This window comes from Bison bison, unplaced genomic scaffold (genome assembly GCF_000754665.1).
Source record: "Bison bison bison isolate TAMUID 2011002044 unplaced genomic scaffold, Bison_UMD1.0 scf7180017864466, whole genome shotgun sequence".
Taxonomy (NCBI): Eukaryota; Metazoa; Chordata; class Mammalia; order Artiodactyla; family Bovidae; genus Bison; species Bison bison.
In genome coordinates this window covers 12,658,340-12,685,373 of record NW_011495027.1, presented here as the reverse complement: position 1 = coordinate 12,685,373, position 27,034 = coordinate 12,658,340, and the positions used below count along the sequence as shown (strand labels likewise).

Here is a 27,034-nt window from a genome sequence, read left to right as displayed (position 1 = left end):
ACTGGAGCAGAAGCCCAACTTGGTGGGGAGAGGGGAAAGGTTTCCTCTGTGTCTGGGATAGACTGGAACTTGAAGGGCCTCTCCATGACAAAAATGTCATCATGCCATCTCATTTCTTTCAGTCATATGTTATAGAAGCAAACATTTCTACCAATTCTTTCCATTTCCATCAATGCTGCAGCTCACTCCCAAGCTTACTGTGATGGCCATCCCCCTGGGCATTGTCTGTGTGCTGGGGGCACTTTTCACCTGTGCTAATGAGCAGAAAAATGACCTAATCTTTCCTTCTTCCCAGCTGTGTTCTCCTTAATAACTCTGATCAGCCTGTTTAAGGACTGACCCTGGGATAAGGAACAGCTTAAGTACTTGAGCATGTGATCTTTAACAATATTTACATTTTATTATTATTTTTTGTAATTGAGGTTTATGGTTTTATTATGAAGGGATCTTTTAAAACCTGTTCGTAGCAGGTATTTTTAGCATGTATGATAGTAAAGCAGATATCTGTGTTGGTAATGTTGCATTTATTGTTGAATTCTGTAAGTAGAGAGTAAACTTTTCTTTTACTTATTAAATGGTTGGGTGTTGGAGGCAGTGCTGGGTACTAAGAGTCCAAAAGTGAATTAAATGCTTTTCCTTCCTGTGAGGAGTCTAATATGAATCAGACTATGCTTAAGCAGAATTTCAATATTCTAGTGTAAGTACAATAATTATTGTGAGGAAGGTGTGTGTATATGCGTAGGGTGCTGTGTATTTGGCCAAATAGACACAGAAACACCCAAACTTTCTAGGCAACAAAACTGTTAGACTGTTGGGCATTGGCCAGTTGCAGTACTGTGTAAAACAGTTGCACGTATCAGAATGCTGCCACCCGTACTCTCACTTCATGTGGTAGCTGATGACTTAATCTTCGACGTTTAAAGTTGCCAGTGCCATATCGAAATACACTGTTAGCCTTTCACTTCCTGTGTGTCATGAACGGGAATCTGTTTTAGCTTGATCCATATTTTCTCCCTCTCAGTCCCAGCTTCCCTCCATGTGTTGTTCATCGTTTTGTATGACACCTCCTTAATCACAACAGTTTTATTAGTTACTGAAGCTCAAATGGTTAGGTTTGTCAGTGAGCTCCAGTGAAGGTAATTTACTGCAGGTCACAGATATGGTCTGAATGAATAATTAATAAGAAGGAACCAGCAGCTTTGGGTGCTTTAGTGTGAAACTTCTAAAGTTAGGTAACTTGTATTTCAGATTGCTTCCAAGTATGATCATCAGGCAGAAGAAGATCTCCGCAATTGGATAGAAGAGGTGACAGGCATGAGCATTGGCGCCAACTTCCAGCTGGGCTTGAAAGATGGCATTATCCTCTGCGAGTAAGTCTTGGCCCTGACGTGGCTGCTCTTCCAGTCCTCCCAGGGTCACCTCCCAGGGTCACCTCTGTCATGCCCTCTTTCCCAGTCCAGGGTGGCAAACCTTGATATTCTGCAAATGTTTTTAATGCTTTCCTTTACTGATGTTGAAAGGACCAACTTTACATTCCAGTCCTGGTTTGTTCCAATAAGTATGCTGTCACTTAATGCTTTTCTTTTCAGACTCATAAACAAGCTACAGCCAGGCTCAGTGAAGAAGGTCAATGAGTCCTCATTAAACTGGCCTCAGGTAACAGCCAAACCAGCAACCCCTGATTCTAGTTGGTTACTCTTTATGCAGCAAGAACTTGATTACAGTTTTTAGACATTTTAGCGGAAATCTGTGTACATGACTATATTTAGTTCTCTGATAGTGTTACTTTTCAAATGTTTCCATAATTACTTAGAATTAGTTCTGTGACTCTTAGATGTTTAGCTTAGAAGTTTTCCTATTCTGTATTTAGTCTGTGCACTCTCAGGAGTCGACACAGCTTACACAGAGAAAGACAACCTAGACCACAAGATGAATAAGGGGAAAATCAAGGAATTTAACATAACCAAGGGTTGACTGTAGAACATGGTATTAACCTTAGTCTTAGTTTATGAATGTGTATGATTAAGTAAAATTGAATCTTTTGTCTTGAGCATGTTTTGAGACAGAATAATCATTTAGTAACCACACATTTTTTAAAAATTAAAATTTAAACACAATAAATTGTGCATTAATGTAATTTTGTACCATTTGAGAAAGAAAATTCCAGTCTTGGATAGCTCAGACACTGAATTCTTTAAAACATGTAAGGAAGGTCTTGACTTTAAAGAAAAAACCTGACTGCTTAAAAAGACCATTATGTAATCCACTATGAAATACTCTTTCCCTTTTTCTAAGAGAGCTACACTTACTATGTATCTGGTTAAGAATCCTTGCCAAGTAGCTTTCTGCCTTGCATCTTGTATTTAGTCATAAAGACTTAGAATTCCTAGATAATATGAATGTCAGTGTTTAGCTCCAAAAGTTATATGCTTTTTTTTTTTAATAGTTGGAGAATATCGGCAACTTTATTAAAGCTATTCAGGCTTATGGCATGAAGCCACATGACATATTTGAAGCAAATGATCTTTTTGAGAATGGAAACATGACCCAGGTTCAGACTACGTTGGTGGCCCTAGCAGGTCTGGTACGTATATGTCTTTAATGGCTGGTTAAAGAAATCCCTACTACATTGGTGATTAATTGCGTCTTTGCCCTCATGGGAATTCAGGCTAGGCAGGGAGAAGCCTGTCTCTGTGGTAATTATTAGCTTTGGAGAAAGGCTGCTGACATCAGCTGCCTCATACTGGATAGCTTAATTAGAGTACTCACGTTTCAGAGGTCTCTAGTGTAGTTTGAATGGCCTTAGATATTTTTTTCACCACGAGCTTGGTCTTACCGAATGAAACCTTTATCTGTGGACCCTATAATTTCTTTGCTGTTCCTTCTGTAAAACTCTTGTTGGCAGAATCTGTGTAAGTGTTCCTTTTCAGTTAGTGTGCATATTTCTGTGTAGGCCAAAACAAAAGGATTCCATACAACCATTGACATTGGAGTTAAGTATGCAGAAAAACAAACAAGACGTTTTGATGAAGGAAAATTAAAAGCTGGCCAGAGTGTAATTGGTTTGCAGGTAAGTAATGTGGTATTGGGGCTTCCCTGGTGGCTTCAATGGTAAAGAATCCGCCTGCCAATGCAGGAGATTTGGGTTCAATCCCTGGATCAAGAAGATCCCCTGGAGAAGGAAATGGCAACCCACTCCAGTATTCTTGCCTGGAGAATTCCATGGACAGAGGAGCCTGGAGGGCTACAGTCCATGGGGTCGCAAAGAGTTGGACACAACTGAGTGACTAATACTTTCACTTTTTCATTCTTGCCTGGAGAATCCTATGGACAGTAGAGCCTGGCGGGCTGAAGTCCGTGGTGTTGCAAAAGAGTCAGAGCTGACTTAGTGACTAGACAACAATGATGTGGTATTGCTTATTATTTTTCACCATCCAAAGTGTCTAAGGAATATATATACATACATTTTGCAATGGATATGTGGCTTATACAATTTATCTCCATTTAAAGCCCATTAGACAATGATGGTTTTAGAAGAAACCTCAGACATGCCCTCTGACTTAGTAATTGTTTCTCCAGGAAATGTTTTTTTTAGTCCTAATTACATTGTCCTAGTTTCCAAGAAAACATATTTTATAAATTCCTAAATGTTATTGACCAAATGAAGCAATTTTATAAAACCTCAAAGCCAGTCATTTATTTACCCTAAAGCATGGTTTGTCAGTACTGGGGAGTTGTTCATTCAGGTATTTTTTTCCTTTATGTTGTTCTCTTAGAGAATGTCACAAAAACACCACTGCTAAATGCCTAGTATGCTAAGGGCTTTACTATCTGATCCTTTTGGATACAATGCGCCTCTGTTGATTGAGTCAAATGAGGTGGATCTGTTCATTAATTTCAGCTTTATTGGAGTATAACTGACAGATGAATTTGTTTTTTACACAGTACAAAATTGTACTGATGGCGAGAGATTACAAATATGAATTTCCAGTAATCAGTTATTTAAATTATGATAACTGATTACTCAAAAAAAATACGGTAACTCCATAAATGGAACTAGTAATGAAAAGATGATAATACAAGAGTTCAAAGATTAAAGAAAACAAATCAGGATTATAAAATACTGTTGTCAGCGTGATCCCAGTTTTATATTTAAAATGCGCATGCATATTTTTTTGTGTGTGTGTGTGTATTTGTAGGTACATGTGTCTGTATATACACAGAAACAAGGTAAAACTGAACGGTAATACACGAGTGAGTGTCTAAATGTTAGAACTATAGTGATTCCCCCCCTTGCTTTTTGCTTACTATATTTTTTATCTTCTCCAATACACAGGTTTAACTTGTAATGATACAGTTTTCCTTTAATAGATCTTTGTTTTTAAGGACAAAAGACCAACAGTAGAAATGTGTCCCCAACTGGAACAGGGTATGCTGGTTACCCCTGAAGCCACGTTACTCACAGTGGAGAAGAAAAGTTAAAATTTTCTCTCAATGTGGTTGAATTTAAATTCTTCATTCTGCCTCTCTGTGTCTAATGATACGTGAATTAGAGATATAAAATGTAGCTTTTTTCCCCTAAAAATGTTGATTTTAATGAAACTTAAGCCCTTGCTAAGCTGCCAGACAAGACACCTGACATTTACTATCACATTTTATACAAAACACATCTGGAGTAGAAAAGCATGTTGTTGAGCCAGAGATTGCTCTGTCCCTTTAAGTGGCTGAAGCAGGTACCCCTTAATTGGTTGCCTGTGCTACAGACTGTGGGAGAAAGAGTAGCATAGGAAATTAGTCACAATTCTGCCAGTGTCGTAATTTTGTGTGTGTCTGTCCTTCTCTTCCTGTGTGCACATTTTTATCTGATTATGTTGTGAGGTTTTATATCCAATGAAGTCTTTGAAATTTTTCTTTTGCAAATGAGCACCTTAAAATTTTATTTGTAAAAGCATAAAGGTTTTGTATTTAGTTAATGGCAACCTCAGCTCTGGAGGGGACTTGTCAATGGCGTCCCTTCTAAGAAATCTTTTTTTAGTTCAGTTGCTTAGTCGTGTCCAACTTTTTGCTAAATCTTTTTTAGCAGAACAGAAAGTTTGGTTGTGTCCTATAGATTGTTGACTTCTGATAATTAGTGATTTTATTTTTAACTTAAAAGATGGGAACCAACAAATGCGCCAGCCAAGCAGGTATGACAGCCTATGGGACGAGGAGGCACCTTTATGATCCCAAAATGCAAACTGACAAACCTTTTGATCAGACCACAATTAGCCTGCAAATGGGCACCAACAAAGGAGCCAGTCAGGTAAGTGATACCTTGATTATACTTGTTTCAGAGAGTACAAAAGGGCCATTTAAATTCACACTTAACCTTATTCTTATTAACCAAGTTCAAAGTGGTTATTTTTGTGCGATATATATATAGAGTATACTCCTTGAGGAAAGTAAGATTTGCTGAGAAAGCAAAAGGATCAAAGGACCTTTTCTGCAGCCACACAAGTACCGTGTGGCCACGGCTGTTATTGGCAGTAAGAACAGCTGGCGTTTCTACCAAACCGGAAAAAAAAGATACGTTTATTACAGTGTTCTTGCTCTGAATCCAAGTGAATTGCTCTGACTTTTTACTTATTTCTAATGCTTCCTAGTTTTAAAGGAGCCCTCAACAAACTTGGTAGGTAAAATTATCTGGTGTTTTACAAAGAACTCTAGCTAGCAGCCTGGTAAATGTGTGCATAAGTGGATGGAAATCAGCACAAGGAGAATGCTATGAATAGTATTCTAACACTATGCACGATGGAGGTATTTCCTGTGAAAAACAGATCACCAGTGCCTCGCAAGGAGATGCACCCATGACTACATCAGAGCAGAATACGTCTTATATCCAGCAGGAGTGGGGATAAGTTTTGAGAAAGCGTTTCGTCATGACCTCATGAGGCGTGTTGTTGTTGCCCTTTATGGAGCTTGTCCTGTCACATGGGCTCTGTCTCAGGGCTGCCACTCAGGTATTTTTTACCGATTAAATCTGAATCATGTGCTTGGCATAAAGGAAGAGATGAGGTGAGTTACCGGCCTGTGAAAAGGAGGGGAGTAGATGTTCTGAGATGGCTGGCTCTTTGGCACCTCAGAGCCTCAAGTCCTTAAGGACTGCTCAGAGTGAAATTTTTTTTTTTTAAGTTATAATATTTTGAGAAAGATCTTTATTTGCTTTACACAGCAGTAAAAATTTTATATTATACATTGCGTATGTGCATGCTCAGTTGTGTCTTGACTCTGCGACCCCAAGGACTATAGCCCACTGAACTTCTATCCATGGAATTCTCCAGGCAAGAATACTGGAGTGGGTTGCCATTTCCTGTTCCATCAGTGTGGTTTTTGTCAAATGCATTACAGACTTTTGAAGTTGGCAACCTGGAGAGCGTGTATGGTCATAGTAGGCATTCAGCTATAACCTTCAGCTATGCCATCACTCTGCCTTGTGTTTCTAGTCTTTGTGTCCAGTCTCCTCCCTAATCCAAAGGAGGTGGTATTGTCTCCACCTTGTACACGAGAAACCTAAAACTGAAAGTAAATTAAGTTGTCTGAGGCCACAGAGCAACGTTATAGCAGAGCAAGGACTTGAAGGGAAGGACTGACCTAGCTTGAAAGCCAATGAATAGTACTTTGTAAGAGAGATTCAGCATTAAGATATTTTGGTAAGCTAGCTTTACCCCTGAACCGAATGAAAGTTACTAGTGTTCATGTTCAATGTGCATTTCATCATTTAGAGACAATTCACAGGAAAAGATTTTAGCTGCTGTTTTAACTTTGCTATGTTTTAATACTAGGCGGGAATGTTAGCACCGGGTACCCGAAGAGACATCTACGATCAGAAGCTAACATTACAACCTGTGGACAACTCGACGATTTCCCTACAGATGGGTACCAACAAAGTCGCTTCCCAGAAAGGAATGAGTGTGTATGGGCTTGGGCGGCAAGTGTATGATCCCAAATACTGTGCTGCTCCCACAGAACCTGTCATTCACAACGGAAGCCAAGGAACAGGAACCAATGGGTCAGAAATCAGTGATAGTGATTATCAGGCAGAATACCCCGATGAATATCATGGCGAGTACCAAGATGACTACCCCAGAGATTACCAGTATGGTGACCAAGGCATTGATTATTAGATTCACAGAGGAGCTCAGTATTTAGCCCATTGTTTTTATTCAGTGAGAACCAAGCTAGCCTTGAGTAATTTTTATCTTGTCTTCCTAAAACACTATTATGCTTATTGTACCTAAAGGAACTATTGCCTTACATACATTCCTTTTACCTTTTTCTGCCTCTTCCCTAAATAGTTGCCTTTTAGTGCTGTGACAGTTAAATCCTACAGCATAACCAATAACTCACATATGAAGTAAAAAGGAATACTGTGAAAGGGGAGTACTCTTGTACAGTCAATTCTTTCATTAAAAATCTATGCATTTTTACAGTCCTCTACTTAAACTGGTATTTTCAAACAATAGGAAGCTTTTTTTTTTTTTACAGTTTAGTATCTTGTTTCTACATGGAAGACTAAACATGCTTATAGCTAAATGTGGTCTTTGCCAACTAAATTTTAAGATGCAGCGTTTTAGAAATTTACATATCAATGTTTCTACAGTATTGTTTGCTAATTTTTAAATAAAGTCCTGATCAGTGTGCATTTGTGATTATATGTGTACTTATTTTTTACCTAAGGCGACGAGATCTTTTCTGAGTGGTGTTTCAAAAGGAGCATGTACAAAACTGGCCTGCAGACATCAAAGTCTGGGGGTGCCTTTGCTCTTCCTGTTTGTGCCAATGTATCGATGTAGAATTGCTCTGTTTTCTTCCACTGTATTTATTGCTGCATTTCTCAGCATAAACCTATCCCATTGTATTTTTTATAAATAAATATTTTTTTTGAACATTGATACGAGCCACAGGCTGATTATTTTTCTGGCTAACTTCAGATGGGTAGAGTCAGACTTCTTTTTTTTTTTAAGTATTCTTTCCCAGCTATTGTTACAAGGTACTTTAACATTTCTTTACTGAATCTACACACCATTACACTGGGACTGAATGCTCTAGACGAAGCTTAGAAAAATGAAGGGACCTGCCCATTGCACACAGGAAATGCCAGCCAGGATTCAAACTATCACTTGACCCTTTGCTTATCCCATTGTGCTTCAGCTGCCTCTACCTCATTCTAAAATCCAATTTGGAATAATCTTAAAATCATCTTGGGAAACATTAGGGATGGGGTAGGGTGATTTTATGTCATATTCTAGGATGAATAGATACTAAGAAACATCTGGATCAGGGATAGGACATGCTGTCTGATAACAGATGAGGATTTATAGCGTTAGCAAAACCTAACCTTTGGGTATGACATGGAGGAGGTCAAACATCTAAGTGTTATAATGATAAAAAAATCCAATCATGAAGAAGAGACAAGTGGTTAACATACTTGCGGATGTGTTCTCAGCCAAGTGATTTCCTCCGATAGCACTGGCTCTCTCAGGCCTTGGGGGTGAACCGTGCCTGCTTGTTTTTCGCTGAGGCATATAATGAGGACATAGGGGTGTCTGCACCCACAAAACCAGCCCAGTTGACTTGCTCATCACACAACAATGACCAAGTTTTATGCTTTAGAGAAACTGCTCTGTAAATCCTTTTCTTAAAAGGAGATGAGTTCAGCTAATTCAATGGTGCTGTTTAAGAGAAAAGTCGTAATCTGCATCTGTTACAGGAGACCTGAGCCTGCACGGAGTTTTCTGCCCTGCGTGAAGAGGGGTTTAGGGAAACATATTCACTGTTTGTCCTGCCAAATAAGCCAGACTGGCTGTCCTTTTAGGAGAGTGGGTAATTCTGTTCACCTGTTCATCTAGTTGAAGCAAGGCTGCCAATTAACATGTTAGATGTTTCTATTTGTTTAAAGCTTTAAAAAGGAAAAACATGGCACCCCACTCCAGTACTCTTGCCTAGAAAATCCCATGGACGGAGGAGCCTGGTAGGCTGCAGTCCATGGGGTCGAGAAGAGTCGGACAGGACTGAGCGACTTCACTTTGACTTTTATGCACTGGAGAAGGAAATGGCAACCCACTCCAGTGTTCTTGCCTGGAGAATCCCAGGGACAGGGGAGCCTGGTGGGCTGCCGTCTATGGGGTTGCAGAGTTGGACACGACTGAAGCGACTTAGCAGCAGCAGCCCAAGGACTCCCCTGCCCCCATTTCTCTGATCCACCACTGAATCTAAACCTGGGAATGGGGTCCAGGCAGAAGAACTTGAAATCTTCCTCTAGGCAGTTCTCAGGTGGGGCCGTGCTTGAAAACCACTTATGCAGAACGTTTGCTCATTTCTACGAGGTAGCCTTGTACTTTGAACAAAATTTAACTTCACATCTGATTAAGCTTGTGCCTATTCTATGCCATGCCCATCAGGTGGTACTTCCAGTTATACTTTTGGTTTTAATTGTCCCTAAATTGAAGAATTGTACTTTGAAAAGCTGTAACATAAATAGCTCATTTCCAGGAGTGGAGGATTAGGAAAAAGTTCTCTGTAGTAGGGCAATATTCCAGAGATTTCTGCTAAGGTTTATTGATTGTGAGTGAGGAAGTCCTTTTCAGGGTGCCCTGAAATGAGTTTTTACATAATGTGCTTTTTTTTTTAATTGACCGCATAAACAAGGTCTTAAAAGATTTTTCAGTCTCATTTGGTACAAAAAGGTTGCATACTTTTTCTCTGGTTCTAGTATTGTAACGTGGTCAAACAATGGGGACAAAAACAGTGGCGAAGAACTGGGACCACAATGGGACCGCACTGGGCCTTATTGTTTATTCTGCGCACGGCTCTTAGGAGAAGGAAACTTTTTCAGGTACGAATACCTGACGGGCACTTGTCTCACAATGGCCGGAGTTCTGTTCCCTCTTCGCTTGTTAATGAGTTCTTGTTTCTCTGTGCCCTTGTGTTTAATTTGTTGATCCTTTTTACAAAATTCTGAAAAATAAAAGAATGAGTTAGACCAGTGTTCTGTGTCCACACTGATTGGCAGTCATTTACTTGGCCATATCATTTTGGGAATTTAATCCTTAAAGTTTTCCCTGTTGAACTAAGATATCTTGGGGGGTAGATTTCAAAGTGGGTTTTTAATCAAAAAAGTGTAAATTGTAGAGACCTAGTTAACTTCCTAATACCATAAGAACCATAAGAAACATGTTCTTTGGAATACATACCAAATATGTTAAAGTGTTATTGTATTTTTATGTTCTTTTGAGAGAAGGATACATAGAAGTGTTTTTAAACTTCAGTGCCTGGTTGGACTAAGGAGTGCTTTGCATTCTCTATTTCAAAGCAGAAGGGCCTTAATGCCTAGATTTTATGGTAATCAAGTGAAAGAAAATTGTTAAAATGTTACTTGACAGAGACAAGGGAAAGAGATGAGAAGATTCATTCAGCTGTTAAAATATCCCTGTCTACACAGGATAAGGCAAATATGCAACAACTGTGTTGCAAAAGCTGTTGGGAACAGCTGCCTGCTATTTCCAGATAGGGTGGGGGCTCTACTGAGGGTGTGGCTTTTCTCAGCCTTGTTGTGCCCTGGTTAACAAAGGGCCTCACAATCAGAGATCTGTCAGTAGTGGCCTTGAAGGTGACTGGTCTCCATGGGAGTAGGCGTTCCCTAAAATACAACTGGTATGACATGATATTTGGGGATGCAAAAATGCCTTAGAAAAAAGATCAACTGTGAAAGCTCCGGGACCACACAACAGGCCAAAATAAGCCATTAAGACCATTAGGGACTTGGATGGCTACTGCACCCAAAATACCTCCTACCCTGGGTCATTTACTAAGTGTTAATCGTTCAGCTTCACTTTTCTCCAAGAAGAAGGTTTCAATAAGGGAGGTGGGATCAGCCTCAGAAAATACAAGGCAAATCTCACTCTCAGGACACTTGGGTCTTGTGGTAGAAGCTCACAGAGCCTGCCTACCCGGGAGAGAAAATAAGCTGGGTGCCAGCCTCCTTTATGTGTGAGTCTTCAACACTTTTGAGATTATGAGGATGGAGGTTGAAAAAGGAAATGAGATGTTTACTTACCAAAAACTCTTGGTCCATAAAGTAGGGCTTTTCTGAGGATCCATCATTTGTTTCCAGGTCAACAGCAAAACACAGGAAAAGTGCATCCAGCACAGTTTCAAACACAGATAAAAAACTGTGGGCTACTAAGTAGGCAAAAAAAGCGACCAAGAGCAGTGGGACTGCCCACACCTGAAGCACACGGTGGTAGTTAAAGGCCATCAGTCCTCCAAAAACTGTGAAACACACCACCAACACCTGTCCAAAACAAGAGTTTGTTGAAAATGTCTATAAATTAGTTAGGATATTGTAGAAAAGATTTTTGTCAGGTATAAGTAATAGTTTCATATATGTGCATATGTGGGGGTGTATATGCCTTACTATAATGAGTACTTGTCAGAAAACTGGATACAGTAATATATGAAGAAAAAATGAAAAGCTATGATGATACCAAAAGAAAACCCAGTTAATCTGGAGAATGGGAAGAGTATATATACTTTCATTTTATCTATGCCTAATTTTTTTATTTATGTAGATGTAATGGTACCTCAGGGCTTCCCTGGTGGCTCAGTGGTAAAGAATCCATCTGCCATTGCAGGAGATGCACGTTTGATTCCTGGGTCGGGAAGATCCCCTGGAGAAGGAAATGGCCACCCACTCCAGTATTCTGGCCCGCAGAATTCCCATGGACAGAGGAGCCTGGCAGGCCACAGTCCATGGGGTCACAAAAAAGTCGGACTCAACTGAGCAACTAAGCAATGGTACCTCACAAAATTTTTTGTCTGTTTTTTCTTTTACTAAAAACTACAACAAGCATCTTCATTAGAACAGTTTTTTTTATACATCCTTATTTTTAAAAACAATGATGCATCAATCCATTGAGTGGATGTACTGCAGTTAAACATGTGATTGCTTTTATCCTGGGGATTAAAGTGGATGGGCTTTCCAGTGCTGCTGTAGGGATAATAGGATAATAGGCTTTTGCTATATGTAATTACTATATTTCCAGGAAATGATTATAGGCCGTGAGGAACCTAATTCTTTACCAGACAAAATGGAACCCTCCAGAGCCCTCATCGTGCTTGGATATCTATAAAGATGGATGTGAATCTGCATGCCACTTCATTCAAAAAAAAAAAACCATCAGTAATTATGTGTTCCTTTTGAGAAATACAAGAAAATGAATTACTGTCTAAAATAAAACACAAGTCTGTTATAAAAATGAAACCTCTTAATAAAAATTTTTTGAAGTAGTTATTACAAAATGTATCACCCACAACCCTACCAAGCTAATGTAAACAATATTATCCATTTAGATATAACTACAACTTGGATTATTAGGCTGTTTTAAAAGGCATAATCAGTTTGTGCTTCTAGAGCTACTGTCACACGAAAAGTCTCTGGGACCCAGCTGTGCCTTAAAATATATGTGCAATTAGCACACATCTGTGCAATCCAAGCGTGTTCTAACTTGTTCCTGACGGCATCATGACAGTGACGCCCTGGAGACATACACCAAATGCCGCCGGAGCACACAGTGCTAAACAAGGAGTCATGAGTCCCTGTATTTGACACTGGCACAAGTGGAGACTAGAGCTTGTTCACTCTGGGGCTCCGTGAAAGCCACTGGCATTCGTGTCCTGTGAGGAGGCATGGCTGGAGGAAGCAAGGACGTCTAGCTTAGAAAAGTGAAGATGTGGAAGGAGGGTCAGGATGTCTGTGAAATTGTCTGTGAAATTTCAAGAATTTGAAAGGCAGTCCGGTGGAAGCAGGATGAAGCAAACTGAGGTGTGCACAATGAAGCCCAGTGAGTGACAACTCCACGGAGAGAGACACCAGCCAGTATAAAGAACCTTCAACCTGAGGCACAGTTAAGAAGGGGCTGGAGTACTGCTACTTCAGGGACTCTAACCTACAACCCGGAAAGGGGATGTTATTTTTAGTTCGTAGGTAGGAAAAATGAGGTTTTCACAAGATGACATACAACTCCTTAGAAAAAGATGACAGCAGGAATGCAACTGGCTCCATCTGAGATATCAATAATTCTGTATATTTAGGAAATTAATGCTCTTAATAATGTAGACATTTCATCAGGTTTTAACACTATGCCCATACATTTTTAAAAAAATATTTATTCATTTATATTTATTTGGCTCTTCTGGGTCTTAGTTGTAGCATGTGGGATTTAGTTTCCTAACCAGGGATTGAACTCAGGTCTCCTTCATTGGGAGCATGGAGTCTTAGCCACTGGACCACCAGGGAAGTTCCAATTTTCATATTTTTATGACAACCCCTATAAAACATTTATTCTCTGAAGTCATAGAGTCTTCATTCTAGATATGAAAAAGTGGGATCACAATGGTAGAATAGATCATTGCTAAGAATAAAACCAAGATTTGAATCCTGACTCAACCTACTGTGGAATCCTAGCCAAATTATTAAGCCCTAGTTTCTTCACCTGTGAAACAGAGATGCTTCACAGGATTGGTGATTAAATGAGAGGATGAGGCCCAGCACGGAGTAAATTTTTTGCTTAGGAAACAGTTCTCTGTCAAAGTCTTGTTGTATGGTTTAATTTTTGGATCCCAAGTTACTTTATTATTTTAGTTAAGACATCCTACCTTTCCTAGAAAAATTATGAAGTCTCCAAAGCAGTTAACAGATGTAAAATGACTTGAATTCTTGGATAAGAGTTTGAGTGCATCTTTTGCTGATGTACAAAAATCTGTCCCATTAATGGCAGTTGTAGTATATGCATTCTGAAATAAAAGACAATGGTTAAAAACATGATGAGTTTTACTGTTTTAAAGATAATACAATGCCAGTACAGAATATTTGCAAAATAGTTACTATAAACCCACTATCTCTACCCATAAAAGTCATTTCAAAGTCCCTTTCAGTCTCTGGAATATATGCACATACATTTTCACATAATTGTAGTAAATGGAAAAGAAATATTTCTGGTCAATACAATGGGTTAAATGATGAGTACTGCATAACTATCTTAATACACAGCAGAGTTTGAGGCCAAAGAAGTTTAGGTACTAGAAACAAAGCAGACCCTACCTAATGGTGACCACTGAACCACAAAGACTCAAGGGGCAGGGAATCAGTAAGGGCTTTAGGAGTGAGGGGCTGGGGGTTGGACCCCTTGTGGGTAAGAAACTGCTCAGGCCCATGCCAGGAAACTGAACTGTACAATCACAGAATTTATACTCAGTCATTCAAGGAAATTGGTCAAGAACTGCAACTTCCGCCTGGGAGCCCTGAAATGACTAGGGTCTGGGCAGAGGCAGAGGAAACCATATCCCCCAGGCCAGGGAGTGGTGGAGCCCCACAGATAACCCTACTTGAAGAAGTTGAAGTGTTCGTAGGAAAAATTTACAGGAGACTCAAGGAAATGAACAGCGCATCAACCAAGAGAATCTGCACCTTGAGAACAATCTGAAATAAAGCATTTGAAGAAGTATGTTTAAGATGTTAAGACGATGAGAGAAGGAAGAGTGACCATAAAGAATGAACAGCATGATATGAAAAATGAAGAGGAAATGGAACAGAAATTCTAGAAGTGAAAAGATATACAATTTAAATGGTACAGTGTCATTGTTATATATCTGACTTACTTTACATAGGAAATAAGCATCTTCATGTTGCTCCTTGACTTTTATTATTCCAATTTTTAATAAATACATATTGTATCAGGAGTGTGTATATGCATGCACATATGTAGCTAGGACATATTTAAACTATTTCAAATATTTGCTATTATAAATAACTATGTAATGAACATCTTAATTTCATGATTTTGGATCATTTTTTAAGGATAAATTTCCAGAAATGGGATTACTAAATCGAAGAGGACAAGTGGGTGTATGTGTTCATATGAGATTTCTTGGGCCATTTTTCCAAAATACCTTTTCCTTATAACTATATGATAACTTCAAAGCCATCTATTTACATTTCCCCTGAAATCTTTAAAATGCTACTTGCACTGCCAGTTTACAATAATTTATAATCTCTCTTGGAAAATACACTGGAATGCTACCTGCTTCGGTTTTGCCTTTCCTTTTGGCTTAAAGGATGAAAGTTTTATTTCATGACATAAAGCTAATCCTTTCATACACCCATTCAAAAACACTGTAAAGAAACCAACTTGGAGTCTACTGCAGTAATCCAGCTCCCAGTGGTGCACGTCTTAATCAGAGCGAGTTACAGAGGAGAAGGGGAGTAAGGCCATAGAATTATCTTTTATTTTTTGGCTATGTACACATTGCTATATTTAAAATGGACAAGCAAAAAAGACTCACTGTATAGCATATGGAACTCCATTCAATATTATGTAACAACCCAAATGGGAAAAGATTTGAAAAAGAATAAGTCCATGTACATGCACAACAGAATCACCTTGCTGCACACCTGAAACCTAACTCACCCTCTCTTGGTAATTCCCTCTTCCCCACGGTCAACTAGAAAGGAATATTTGGTTCTCAAAGATGAAAGATTGGGTATTCACCTCCCCAGGGAGGGCACCCTGCCTGCCTCAGCAGGATATTCTCCGTCAGATGTCAGATGAGGTCCCTGCAGAAGTGCCTTAATGGTATTCCACAAGAACTTTGGATTTCCGACTTACAACGAATGCATGTAAAATTCACTTTTAAAATCTCAAACTGGCTATTGGCAGACTTAAGTCCACTAGTTTGAGGACTTAAGTCTTGAGAAGTGATGTGAAAACTCATTGCTTATTATCTGATTAAGCATCTTTGATCATCTAAGGTTCTCAGAGCCCTCACCACCAACTCAACGTCCTGAAGACATATGTGCAGGGCAGGTAGGTAAATGACGGAATCAGTCTTTTACAGACTGAAAACCAAGGTCAAGGGCATTGTCCCAAGTGCTCTGGAAAATCAGGGAGCTTTTTTTTTTCATTCTAACTTTCTGGGTATGACACTATCAAAAGGCTATTTAAAAGCATGGTGCTTAAGGTAAGCACAGGCCCCGTCGGCAGGTAATCTCTGGGTTCAAGTCCCAGAGTCTTCACCACTGACTGGCTGTCAGTTTTGGTTGATTTACCCCCTTGTCAGACTTCAGTGTCCTGATCTATAAAATGAATTATAGCACCTACTGCAAAGGGACATTGGGAGGATTAAAGAACATTTTCCCTATAAAGCATTTAGCAAAGCACAGGCACATAGAAAGCATGTAATAGAGGGTGGTTATTTCCCTCCAGACCTCACCAATGATGATCTCATTTACAACTGGGAAACACAGAGGCCATTCTTTAAGCACTGAGGAGGTGCGGAAAGGACTGGCGGTTTTTTCCTCTGCAGGCTTTAATCCCTCACGTTCGCAGGGACCCAGGAGAGGCAGGACCTGCTTCCCAGGTGACACCCCAGGTCCCCGCGTGATCTTGCTCAGCAGCAGGGCCACATGCCACTCGGCCTCTTTCTTTGGGTTCTGTCCCCAGCCCCCACCCCTCCACGTCTCCTCTTAAACTGCGGTCCTTGGTGGTCTCCCTGTTTCAGGCTGGGTATACAATTTCTGTGAAGATTTCCTTTTCCTACAGATCACAACCTCATAGTCAGTTTAGCACCACTGCTCATAAGCAATAAAAATAGATTTTATTCCTTGGCTAAAATAATTAAGTGTTAAAATGGTACTTTCTCACACATGTGTTGACTCCACAGATCTTGGGGGCCCGTAACCATTTATCTTTTCTTTAATGTTTCATGCTCCATGAAAGAGAGCATTAAAACCACTCTGACAGGGAAATTATATATATGCCTTCCTGCCGCTACTGCACCGCTAGCATTTTACCACAAGGTTCAACCCTGCGTGCTGCAGAGAGACCTAGAATTAATGTCTGAATGAGGAGCTGGGGGAGGGAAGAATCACTCACGACACAGGATATGGATCGAACATTTCTGCAGTTTCAGCATTAGCTAACTTATACTTATTCTGAGGAGAAGTGCTTCCTTGTCAGGCAGCTGGAAGATGGACGGCAGTAAGTGTCCAGTGCTGTAAGTCTGGGCGTGGAGCACTGGCATCTTCCTGGGATGACAGAACGCTAAAGTGATCTGCAGACCCTAACACCACATTAGGAAAGAATTGATATGATAAGGAACTGAGAATAGATTGTGTTGGTGGTCAAGATTAATCATGGGATCCTGAAACAAGAAAAAAGGAGGTAGCCGCACCGGGCTTTTATTACCAGACAAAATTCAGTGTGCATGTTTCTTTAGCATGACTAAACAAGTGGACATGTCTATGCCTTGAGATGGAACCCACGAAAACCCAAAATCGATACAAGGCAGGTTTACCCACTTGACACCTCAACACTAGGTCCTATTGTCACTCTCTTGCCTGGGACTGAGGACTCCCTGCAGGTACAGGTGGATCAGCTTTCAGACTCTTGGACGGTCCACCAGGGTCTGTCACAAGCTGCAGGAGAGGGGGTGTGTGGGGGCTTGTATGGCTGGGAGGACTCGTGAATTATGAGCTACAACTCAAGCTCCAGTGAGAGAGCAGCATAGTGGAGTGGAAACCCAGCCGGGGGTCAGGGGAGGAGGGCTCATGTGGGAGGGGAAGGGATGGAAGATGTCATAGAACTGGCATTGGGCTGGCTTCCTGCAGGGAACGGGGGTAGATGGGGCCAAGGCGGCAGCAGGAGACAGTGAAGTGAGACTCAGGGGTCAAGCAGAGAAGTGTGGTGGGACTCCCCCAGACCCGGACTTCAGCGGGGCTGAAACATCATGCTGTGTAGCAAGGGGGATGACAGGAAGGCACAGTCTGTGCTTCTGGAAGCTCCCCCAGGCTGCCCCGTGAAGGCTCAGGGCAGATCTCTTCTCACCGTCTTCTGTTGAGCCAGAAAGTCCTGCACCTCCCAAAGCTCATTCTCACCAAAGCCTTTGGGGCCCCCCAGACACCTCCACTGTGCCTCCTGGGCTCTGCTTGAGTTGTACCTAATGCCCACTTGTTAGGGGAAGCACACTGATTGAAACCGCCCACCCTGGCCAGGCACCATAGTAACCATTTGCACGAGTTGTTTTATGACAGGAGGTCCTGTCCTTTTGAACAAAAGGATACACCAACATGTCCAACCACCTCCCAGAATCCTCTCTGGTATCCATCTTGGCTGAACAAGGCGTGTACCTTGTTCACACGTGCAAGACACATGTCCAACCACCTCCCAGAATCCTCTCTGGTATCCATCTTGGCTGAACAAGGCGTGTACCTTGTTCACGTGTGCAAGACACCACATGTCTGACCACCTCCCAGAATCCTTCTCTCTGGCATCCAACTTGGCTGAACAAGGCATGTACCACCAGGAAGGACTCTGAGTCAGAATGGTTGGCTAAAGACAACCCAGAAACTAAGCCCATCACCGTAAAACCCGAGACTGCAAGCCATGTGACAGAGCTGCTCTCCTGGGTTCCCTTACCCTCCTGCTCTCCGCCCGGGCACCCTTTCCCAATAAAATCCCTTGCTTTGTCAGCACATGTGTCTCCTTGGACAATTCATTTCCGAGTGTTAGACAAGAGCCCAGTTTCAGGCCCTGGAACTGAGCACATTGGTATCATTAGCTATCAGAAGCCAGGGGCCAGATTCCCCCAAAAAGAACTCTTCTGTGGGAAGAAAATAAGAGTATGAGGAATTAAACTCATGCCAGGTACTCTACTCCCCTATACCCCACTTCAAGAGATGCCTTAGGGATATGTCTGCTTGCCAGAAACCTGGAAGCAGCTTCCTAATTTGTTCCTGTGGCCTTTTTTTTTGTTTTGCTATCAGTAGGCAGGTGTGCAACTTCTGTGTGTAAATAAATAATTGAAAATGGCAAGCACTCACGGAATACATACTATGTGCTAGACCTTGTTCTATATTCCCCTGAAAACATTTAATCCTCTTAACAACCACAAGTGGATGATGCGAACTAGAGCACAGAGATGTTGGGTAGCATACCCCCGACACAGGCATGCAACCAACATTGCGTCACTTACAAGAAATGGACCTCTGACTCATTCAGGCCCATCAGGAAAACATTTACTTTGAGCTATACTTTGTGCTTCCTTCCAAAAGATTCAAAATAATAAAGTGGTGCTCTCAGGAGACGTATCATTAAAAAGACCCAAGGATGTGGCAGGATGGGTTAGTAGAAAGAGGCTGGGTTCCTGTTAACGCTGCCCCCACAGACTGGCTCAACAGCCCCACTGAGTAATGTCACTTCACACTAACACCCGCTCTCAGGTTCTCGCTAGAGATGCTTCATGTTTGTGCAGTACTTCAGAGTGAACCAGGCACCCTCCTGCTATCATCTTACTTGATGTGCTTCTCACCTCAACTCAGTGAAATAATCACCATGGGTACATTATTCCCATTTCACAGAGAATTCTTATTTTTTGAAGAGAAAGGAAAGAGATTAAAGTATAATTTTAGGCAACAGAAAGGTTGGATTATTTCTTTGATTTACTCTGAGAGTTGTCCAAGAATGTTAATTGCAGCTTTTACACAGAAAGCATATTTTCCCTCCTTAACTCAAGCCGGAAGCCAGCCCAGTCCACTCCACGTCCTTCATCAGCGAAGGGCAGCTATTAGTCCACCTATGAAACTGAAGCAGGCCCTTCTTCTGGTGGCGGAACTGTGAACCCGAGCTTCTGTTGACTCTTCAGAAAGGTAAACAGTTTCCCTCTGCACAGGAGGAAAGGCGTTTGCCAAAAGCCCTGCCGTGAATAGTCAGCTTTATTTCTGGAGTGCCTTCCTCACAAAATCCTGATATTTATTAACTCAAAATAAAACAAGAACTATGAAAACAAACCTGAGACACTGGATGATGAATAAATAACACTGGTGTTCATACTTTCCTAGGGACTGAAAGAAATACAGTGAAATCTGTGCCCAGAGCCATCCTGGTACATCCAGGGGTCTTTTCTGGTAAGACTTGCAGGAACCATCACCAGCGACTTTCATCTCAGCTCCGTTTTTACCACAAACACATGCTGAGGAAGAAGGGGCACAGCCTCCAGGCCTGGCATCTGCCGCTCGGATCCAAGAGTTCACCGCTCACCAGTTACCCAAGTCCAGGGAGAAGGGGAGTGGGGAAACCTGCCAGACCCTTCGGGGTTGGGATCGGGAGGCGGGAGAGGAAGAAACTTGCCTTGGCTGGGGCCTGATACTGCCAGTAAAGCCGGGTGCTAGTATTCTTGCCTGGAGAATTCCGTGGACAGAGTAGCCTGGCGGGCTATAGTCTGTGGGGTTGCAAAGAGTCGGACACGACTGAGCAACTAACACACACACACACACACACAGGCAGTGTGGTCCTGTTTGCTCCTTTAAAATGCATTTTCCTTTTGCTTATTTAGAAGAATGGCTCTATCATTTCCATGCTCGTCTTTAAAAAAGATCAATCAACATAGAGACAAACAAGAAAGCAAGAAAAAGTTACTCTGACCCCTCCCCTCAGAAATAACCCTTGCTAATATCACGTGGACTTCACCCCAGTGTTTCCCCACAAAGCTACACAGCAGGGAGACAGACAGAAAAGAGGATGGATGGGCAGGGAAGCATGGGTCCTAAAACTGGAAACAAAAAGTACTGTAAAATGAAAGCACGAATGTGAATTCGACTTCAACAAAACGAAACTGAAACTGGACTATTTGAATGTCAGACAAACGTATCTTCACACACAAGACTTCGGTTTCTAACAAAAAACAATCTTTCTAAAATTATTGTGAAAAACGTTAAGAGGTTAGAGTGCTTATTTTTTAACACCATGGCTTAAGTTTCAGCAGCACAGATGGTGAAAGATGAATCCTCCCCCGTTTTTTCCCTGCGTCCCGAGTTTAGTGTGTTTCGTTATTGCTGTGACTTTATCAGAAGTTTGAACACATACAGCTTCTTCCATAGTGACGGTCTTAGTTACTGAGTGGCATGTACGCAGCGCAGCCACTGTCTCTGCTGCGTGACACTCAGCTCTGGGCCAGCTGCTCTGTCGGGCAGGGCACGGAGTAGGGGGTGGGGGGAGGCCCGCAGCTGAAACGCCCTCTCTGTGAGGCTTTATGCACACTGAATGCATAAAGGAAGATGCTTTCTGCAAACCAAGAATGGCCTCCAAATAATACTTCATCCAAAGTCAAATTCAATTCATTGGTACATTTGTTCCTTCAGTAGAATGTTAGGATTAAAAGGTTATCCCAGACGCCACCCTGGAAAACCCTCTCATTTAACTAATGAGGAAGCAGAAGTCTCAAGAGACTAAATGACCAGGCAGAGGTGATAAAAAATGGACACGAATCGGATATTCACAGTCATGCCCTCTCCTCTCCTCAAATCCAGAAAAAGCCTAGTCAGGCCCTGCATCTTGCCGAACTTGGCCATCACTGATATGCTAGCAGAGTTCTGCGCCCCTCCAGGGAACCCGCCAGGACAAGGATGCAGTGCTCAGTGGTGAGCAGGCCCTGGATACAGGGCTGCACAGGAGCGCCACCTGCCTCCCCCAGGCCCTTTCGGAGGGCTCTCCCCGCGTCAACCTCATCTGACCTGGAAATCATTGGTGGTAGAAAAGAGGGAGGCAAAGGCAGGCCTGGGTGTCCACATGGCAAAATTAAAGTTGTGGATCTGTGCAAAGGGAAATACAGGGGATGGGAAATGCTCTTACTATTTTTTGACTTTAGGCTTTATTAGAAAGAAGACTAAATGGATTGGCTGTCTCTGGTGAGTGAAGACCATTGATTTCCTCCTCCTTACTCTTACCCTTGACAGGCAGCTCGGTGAAGCCAGTAGGGCTACAGACTTGAAGTCATAGGATCCCCACATAGCAGCTAGCACCCTGGGTAAGCTCTTCAGCCTCTGGCCTCAGCTTCCTCATTTGTACAGTGGCAGTAACGCCTGCACGGTGTCCTTGAGAGGACAAACTTAGACCATGTATGTAAATGTTTACCAGGGTGCCTGACAGACCATAAAAACTCAATAAATGGCTTCTTAGGTGGCACAGTGGTAACGAATCTGCCTGCCAATGCAGGAGACACAAAAGACACAGGTTCAATCCCTGGGTTGGGAAGATCCCCTGGAGGAGGAAATGGCAACCCACTCCAGCATTCTTGCCTGGAGAATCCCATGGATAGAGGAGCCTGGCGGACTATACCATGGGGCTGCAAAGAGTTAGACATGACTGAGCAACTGTCTGAGCTGAAATGGCTATGTTTTTCACAGACCCAAGAAGATTGGTTCTTAAGAGAATGTCAAACATCTCTGATTTGAAGCTCAGGCCTGAGGAAATGGCAAGAGGGAGATGGGGAAAATAAACGGGAATGTTTACATGTTTTCATAGATTGCACATATTGGGGGAATAATTTCTAAGTCAGGTGCTTGTCCTTTCATGAACATGCTGTTGATGGGAGTGGGGCGGGCAAAGCAACAGTTGACCTATGAGGCCTGCTGACAGAGAGCCTGGTAATCGATTGAGAGGTTGCTGGGGGTAATCACTGCTCTGTGCATGGCGTGGCCCAGCATGCAATGGAAACTCTCTTATAAGAAAAATGTATCTGTTTAAAGACACTGGCTGTTATAACAGATCTCTTCTTCCTGAAGCTCCAAAGACTACTTGCTCTTCCATTCTGGCCTCCTCTAACCACCAGCACTTCTGCTCAGAAAGCAGATTGCCTTGCAGTCAGTCCTAGGTGCTGTCAGGGCAGCTCCAACAAGCGAGGGCACCTCTTATGAGCTTGCATTTTTCTTTATTGTCTCCCTGATATCCCTAGCAGATGCTCTAGGCTGTGTGACGGCAGCACAAACCAGGGCTGGTGCTGAGAAAGCACGGGCTCATCCTTCCATCCAAAGACAAGTATGGAGGGTGTGCCTCTGCTGGCTCAGGGCTGGGCACCGGGCACTGAGCCAGGCTGACAGGTTTGTGTTCTTGGACCTCATGAAGTTTATTTATTGCTGTCTTGATGGAAGCAAGATGTTGGCAGGGCCAACAGTCCCTGAGGGCCCTTCTTGCCCCCACCAAGATGCTTCCTGATGAAGTCATCCAGCCTCAGCTGTCTCACTCCTTGGATGAATGCAAGTCTAGCAAATGCTTCTCCCTGCCCCACCCCTGTGCCAGCTGAGGTCTTCTGGAAAAGACAAAAGGAGGGAGAAGACAAAACTTGAAGAACTTCAAAGACTGGATCCACTTGACAAAACTTTAAGGAATTTTCTAGCCCTGCCTAGATAAAAATGCTAACTGTGCCAAAATGCTCTTAGTCACTTCCTCTCCTATTTTTCTGAAATGTTGGTAGAGATGAAACCTTAAATGGAAGGAGGACTGTCTAGTGGTCCCCAGTGTGTGTGATGGTTCACTCTGTTCTCGACTTCTGTTTCTCTTCCTGCATCTGTTTTCTTGTTTTTGGTCTCTCTGTCTGCTTCATTCCCACAGGACTCAATCTGTGGCTCATTCCCGCAGGTGAGGGGAGGGAGCTGAGGGTAGGATACTAAGAAGACACTCAGCGTAAAATTCTTACTGGCTTTTGATTTCCAAAATTTTAGCTCTCTAAACCTTTCCTACCAGTGAAGAAGGTGAAGGAAGGGGGTTCCCAACATGACCCCAGTGTCTGGGAACAAAAGGTGGTCGTGGTCTTCCTCTATCCCCCAGTTAGAAAATGAGACCCCTCCTTGAACTGGGAAAGGAGAGGGAGAGATCTGTGGGTTCCAAACACATGTCCAGGTCTGCTTTTTTTCTTTTTAACAGAGCATGGAGAAGTGGCAGGACTCTAAATGGAAGTGTCCATTCCTAGGTCTGGGTTTGCTGGGCGGGAGGGGGTTTCAGAGACCTGCGGCTTTCAGAACTAAAATCAGAACAATCTCAGGGAAAGCAAGAGGGTTGGTTACCCTACCCACAGGCACATCTAGGCAGACAGGGCAATAAATGGCCTTCCAGAAGACTCCTGCTTCCCCAGCAGGGCCTGAAGGAGCCATGAGTACAGGAGGATGGACGAATCAAGGGCAAACTGTGTGTACTAATGCCCGGGGCTACCTGATACTTTGTATAACCCCATGGAGGGATAGCCCAAGAATAACGGATTAACTTTCTGCCAGTTCAGTGGAATGGGAGTTCACAGCCAGAAATTAGGTTGAGAGTCATGATATAATATTTCTTGCACATCTGAGATTGTGGTTGTGGTTCATCTTTGACTGTGTGGAAGTCAGTCAAAGCTGAGACTCACATGGTGGCAGCGGCAGCCCAGAACACCGTCAGGCTCTAGCTTGTAGCAGAATGTGAAATCAGTACCTGCCACATCAAAGTGGCTGTTACTCCCTCCACCACTGTGACTCACACCACCTTCCTTTAAAAAAAAAAAAAAAAATTTATGAATGCATTCTCTAGTCTCTGGCCAACAATCAACACCTTCTCCCAACAAGCCTAATGCCTAAGACAAAAACAGTTGGGGAGCGACAGCTGAAGACCATATTCAGTCCCTTAGAAGGGTCTGGCAGTGAGGAGGAGAGGGCGTGGTTTCAGACTGAGCCTTGGACAACAGTCTGTTGAGCCTTGGACAACAACTCTGTTCCAGAAGCAGATGCAGATAAAGAGAAATGACATGAAGACACCTGCTCTCCATCATAAGGAAGATTAGATTTGAGGTAGGAGCTAGTTGATGGTTTAATTTCATTTCCCACACTAAATGAATTTGGGAAATGTCAAAGCTAATCTATAATCTTTCCGTTTAAGCACTTGGATAATGTTGCAAACTTGGATTGTGGAAGTTCTATCTTCCATCTGAACCATCCCCCTGCCCGGCCCCCACCCGGGCCACCACCACAGATGATGACCCAGCCTCAGGTGTAAGTGTGGTGCCCACCACAGGCACTAGACTGTGGGTGTGAGGAACACAGGAGGAGTCAACGGGCGACTGCCTCCACCTCAGGTCACACACTGTTCCCTGGAGCTCAGTGTTTTCATGGGTCACCTGCTTCCTTATTTATAGGAAAACTGGATTTTGCTGACTCAAAAGTCAGTTTCCATAGATCAAAGTTAAAACCACAGGCCATCTCCCTCAGCATATTTGCAGCATACCTAGAACATGCCATGACGGGAAGGGACAAAGAACAATAAGGCAACATGTCCTGAGAGTTTGGAGGGAGGGGCAGAGCACAGGCTGGCTCAGCACTTTGGGATCCACCTAACCCTGGGAACACACCTTCTCAGCTCACCCACTGAGTTTACAGGGGAGACTTCAGGAGCTGGGGTACGCTGTTGGCTGGACCTGGGAGAGAATGGTTTGGTCTCTTCGTCTCAAGGGTGAAACATTAATAACCTGCTTTTACAGTGCACTTTCCACCCCCAGCCATTAGATATTCAAGGTGGTATTTTTAATCTTCATCTGCTGTCTCTTGGATCTCTCTGTTCAGAACTTTATTAGGATGAGGGGGTGACTGATTAGGTCCCCAAAACCTTAACACTCAACTCTCGTACTTTCCTTCTGTGTAACCTGGAGCCTCTTGATCAAAGTGAAAAAGCAGAGAGTGAAAAAGTTGGCTTAAAACTCAACATTCAGAAAACTAAGATCATGGCATCTTGTCCCATCACTTCATGGCAAATAGATGGGGAAACAGTGGAAACAGTGACAGACTTTATTTTCTTGGGCTCTAAAATCTCTGCAGATGGTGACTGCAGCCATGAAATTTAAAAACGCTTGCTCCTTAGAAGAAAAGTTACGACCAACCTAGACAGCTTATTAAAAAGCAGAGACATTACTTTGCCAACAAAGGTCCGTCTAGTCAAAGCTATGGCTTTTCCAGTAGTCATGTATGGATGCGAGAGTTGGACTGTGAAGAAAGCTGAGTGCCGAAGAACTGATGCTTTTGAACTGCTGTGTTGGAAAAGACTCTTGAGAGTCCCTTGGACAGCTAGGAGATCCAACCAGTCCATCCTAAAGGAAATCAGTCCTGAATATTCATCGGAAGGACTGATGCTGAAGCTGAAACTCCAATACTTTGGCCACCTGATGTGAAGAACTGACTCACTGGAAAACACCCTGATGCTGGGAAGGATTGAAGGCAGGAGGAGAAGGGGATGACAGAGAATAAGATGGTTGGATGGCATCACCGACTCAATGGACATGAGTTTGAGTAAACTCCAGGAGTTGGTGATGGAGAGGGAAGCGTAGCGTGCTGCCATCCTTGGGGTAGGAAAGAGTTGGACACGACTGAGAGACTGAACTGAACTGAACTGAACCTGGAGCAAGTTGCTACTTAACCTCTCTGAATCTAAGTGTCATCTTCTACTAGAAAAAGAAAAAGGGTGATAATTGTACCTTTCTCATAGGATTATTTGTGAGGATGAAGGAAGTTAATACATGTGAAGCAGTTACAGCTTGGTGCTTGGCACACACAGTGCCTGATAAGTGGGAGGTATTCCTGTCTTGAGGAGCGGCACACCTTGTATGTGCACGTGTGTGTGTGCACATGTGTGTGAGTTCAGTTCAGTTCAGTCACTCAGTCATGTCCGATTCTTTGCGACCCCATGAATCGCAGCATGCCAGGCCTCCCTGTCCATCACCAACTCCTGGAGTTCACTCAGACTCACGTCCATCGAGTCGGTGATGCCATCCAGCCATCTCATCCTCTGTCTTCCCCTTCTCCTCTTGCCCCCAATCCCTCCCAGCATCAGAGTCTTTTCCAATGAGTCAACTCTTCGCATGAGGTGGCCAAAGTACTGGAGTTTCAGCTTTAGCATCATTCCTTCCAAAGAAATCCCAGGGCTGATCTCCTTCAGAATGGACTAGTTGGATCTCCTTGCAGACCAAGGGACTCTCAAGAGTCTTCTCCAACACCACAGTTCAAAAGCATCAATTCTTCGGCACTCACCCTTCTTCACAGTCCAACTCTCACATCCATACATGACCACAGGAAAAACCATAGCCTTGACTAGACGGACCTCTGTTGGCAAAGTAATGTCTCTGCTTTTGAATATGTTGTCTAGGTTGGTCA

The 27,034-nt window shown here is 42.7% G+C and overlaps 2 protein-coding genes across 6 annotated transcripts in view; one reads left to right on the top strand and one right to left on the bottom strand.

Annotated features, from left to right (window-relative positions):
- The window catches only part of CNN3 (calponin 3, acidic), a 30,814-nt gene extending 22,883 nt beyond the window's left edge, over positions 1-7,931 (top strand). Inside the window, exons 2-7 of the mRNA XM_010860487.1 lie at positions 1,249-1,370; positions 1,590-1,656; positions 2,447-2,584; positions 2,954-3,070; positions 5,156-5,302; positions 6,822-7,931. Of these exons, the coding sequence (XP_010858789.1) occupies positions 1,249-1,370; positions 1,590-1,656; positions 2,447-2,584; positions 2,954-3,070; positions 5,156-5,302; positions 6,822-7,163 (933 nt within the window). The 3' untranslated portion in view covers positions 7,164-7,931. The remainder of the gene's footprint in view (positions 1-1,248; positions 1,371-1,589; positions 1,657-2,446; positions 2,585-2,953; positions 3,071-5,155; positions 5,303-6,821) is intronic.
- A 1,202-nt stretch (positions 7,932-9,133) lies between these two features.
- The window catches only part of SLC44A3 (solute carrier family 44, member 3), an 87,002-nt gene continuing 69,101 nt past the window's right edge, over positions 9,134-27,034 (bottom strand). For all 5 annotated transcript variants that reach the window (XM_010860484.1, XM_010860485.1, XM_010860486.1 and 2 more), the window contains 3 exons: positions 13,696-13,833; positions 11,096-11,332; positions 9,134-9,996 (listed from right to left, as the gene is read on the bottom strand). In XM_010860484.1, the coding sequence (XP_010858786.1) occupies positions 9,901-9,996; positions 11,096-11,332; positions 13,696-13,833 (471 nt within the window). In that variant the 3' untranslated portion in view covers positions 9,134-9,900. The remainder of the gene's footprint in view (positions 9,997-11,095; positions 11,333-13,695; positions 13,834-27,034) is intronic.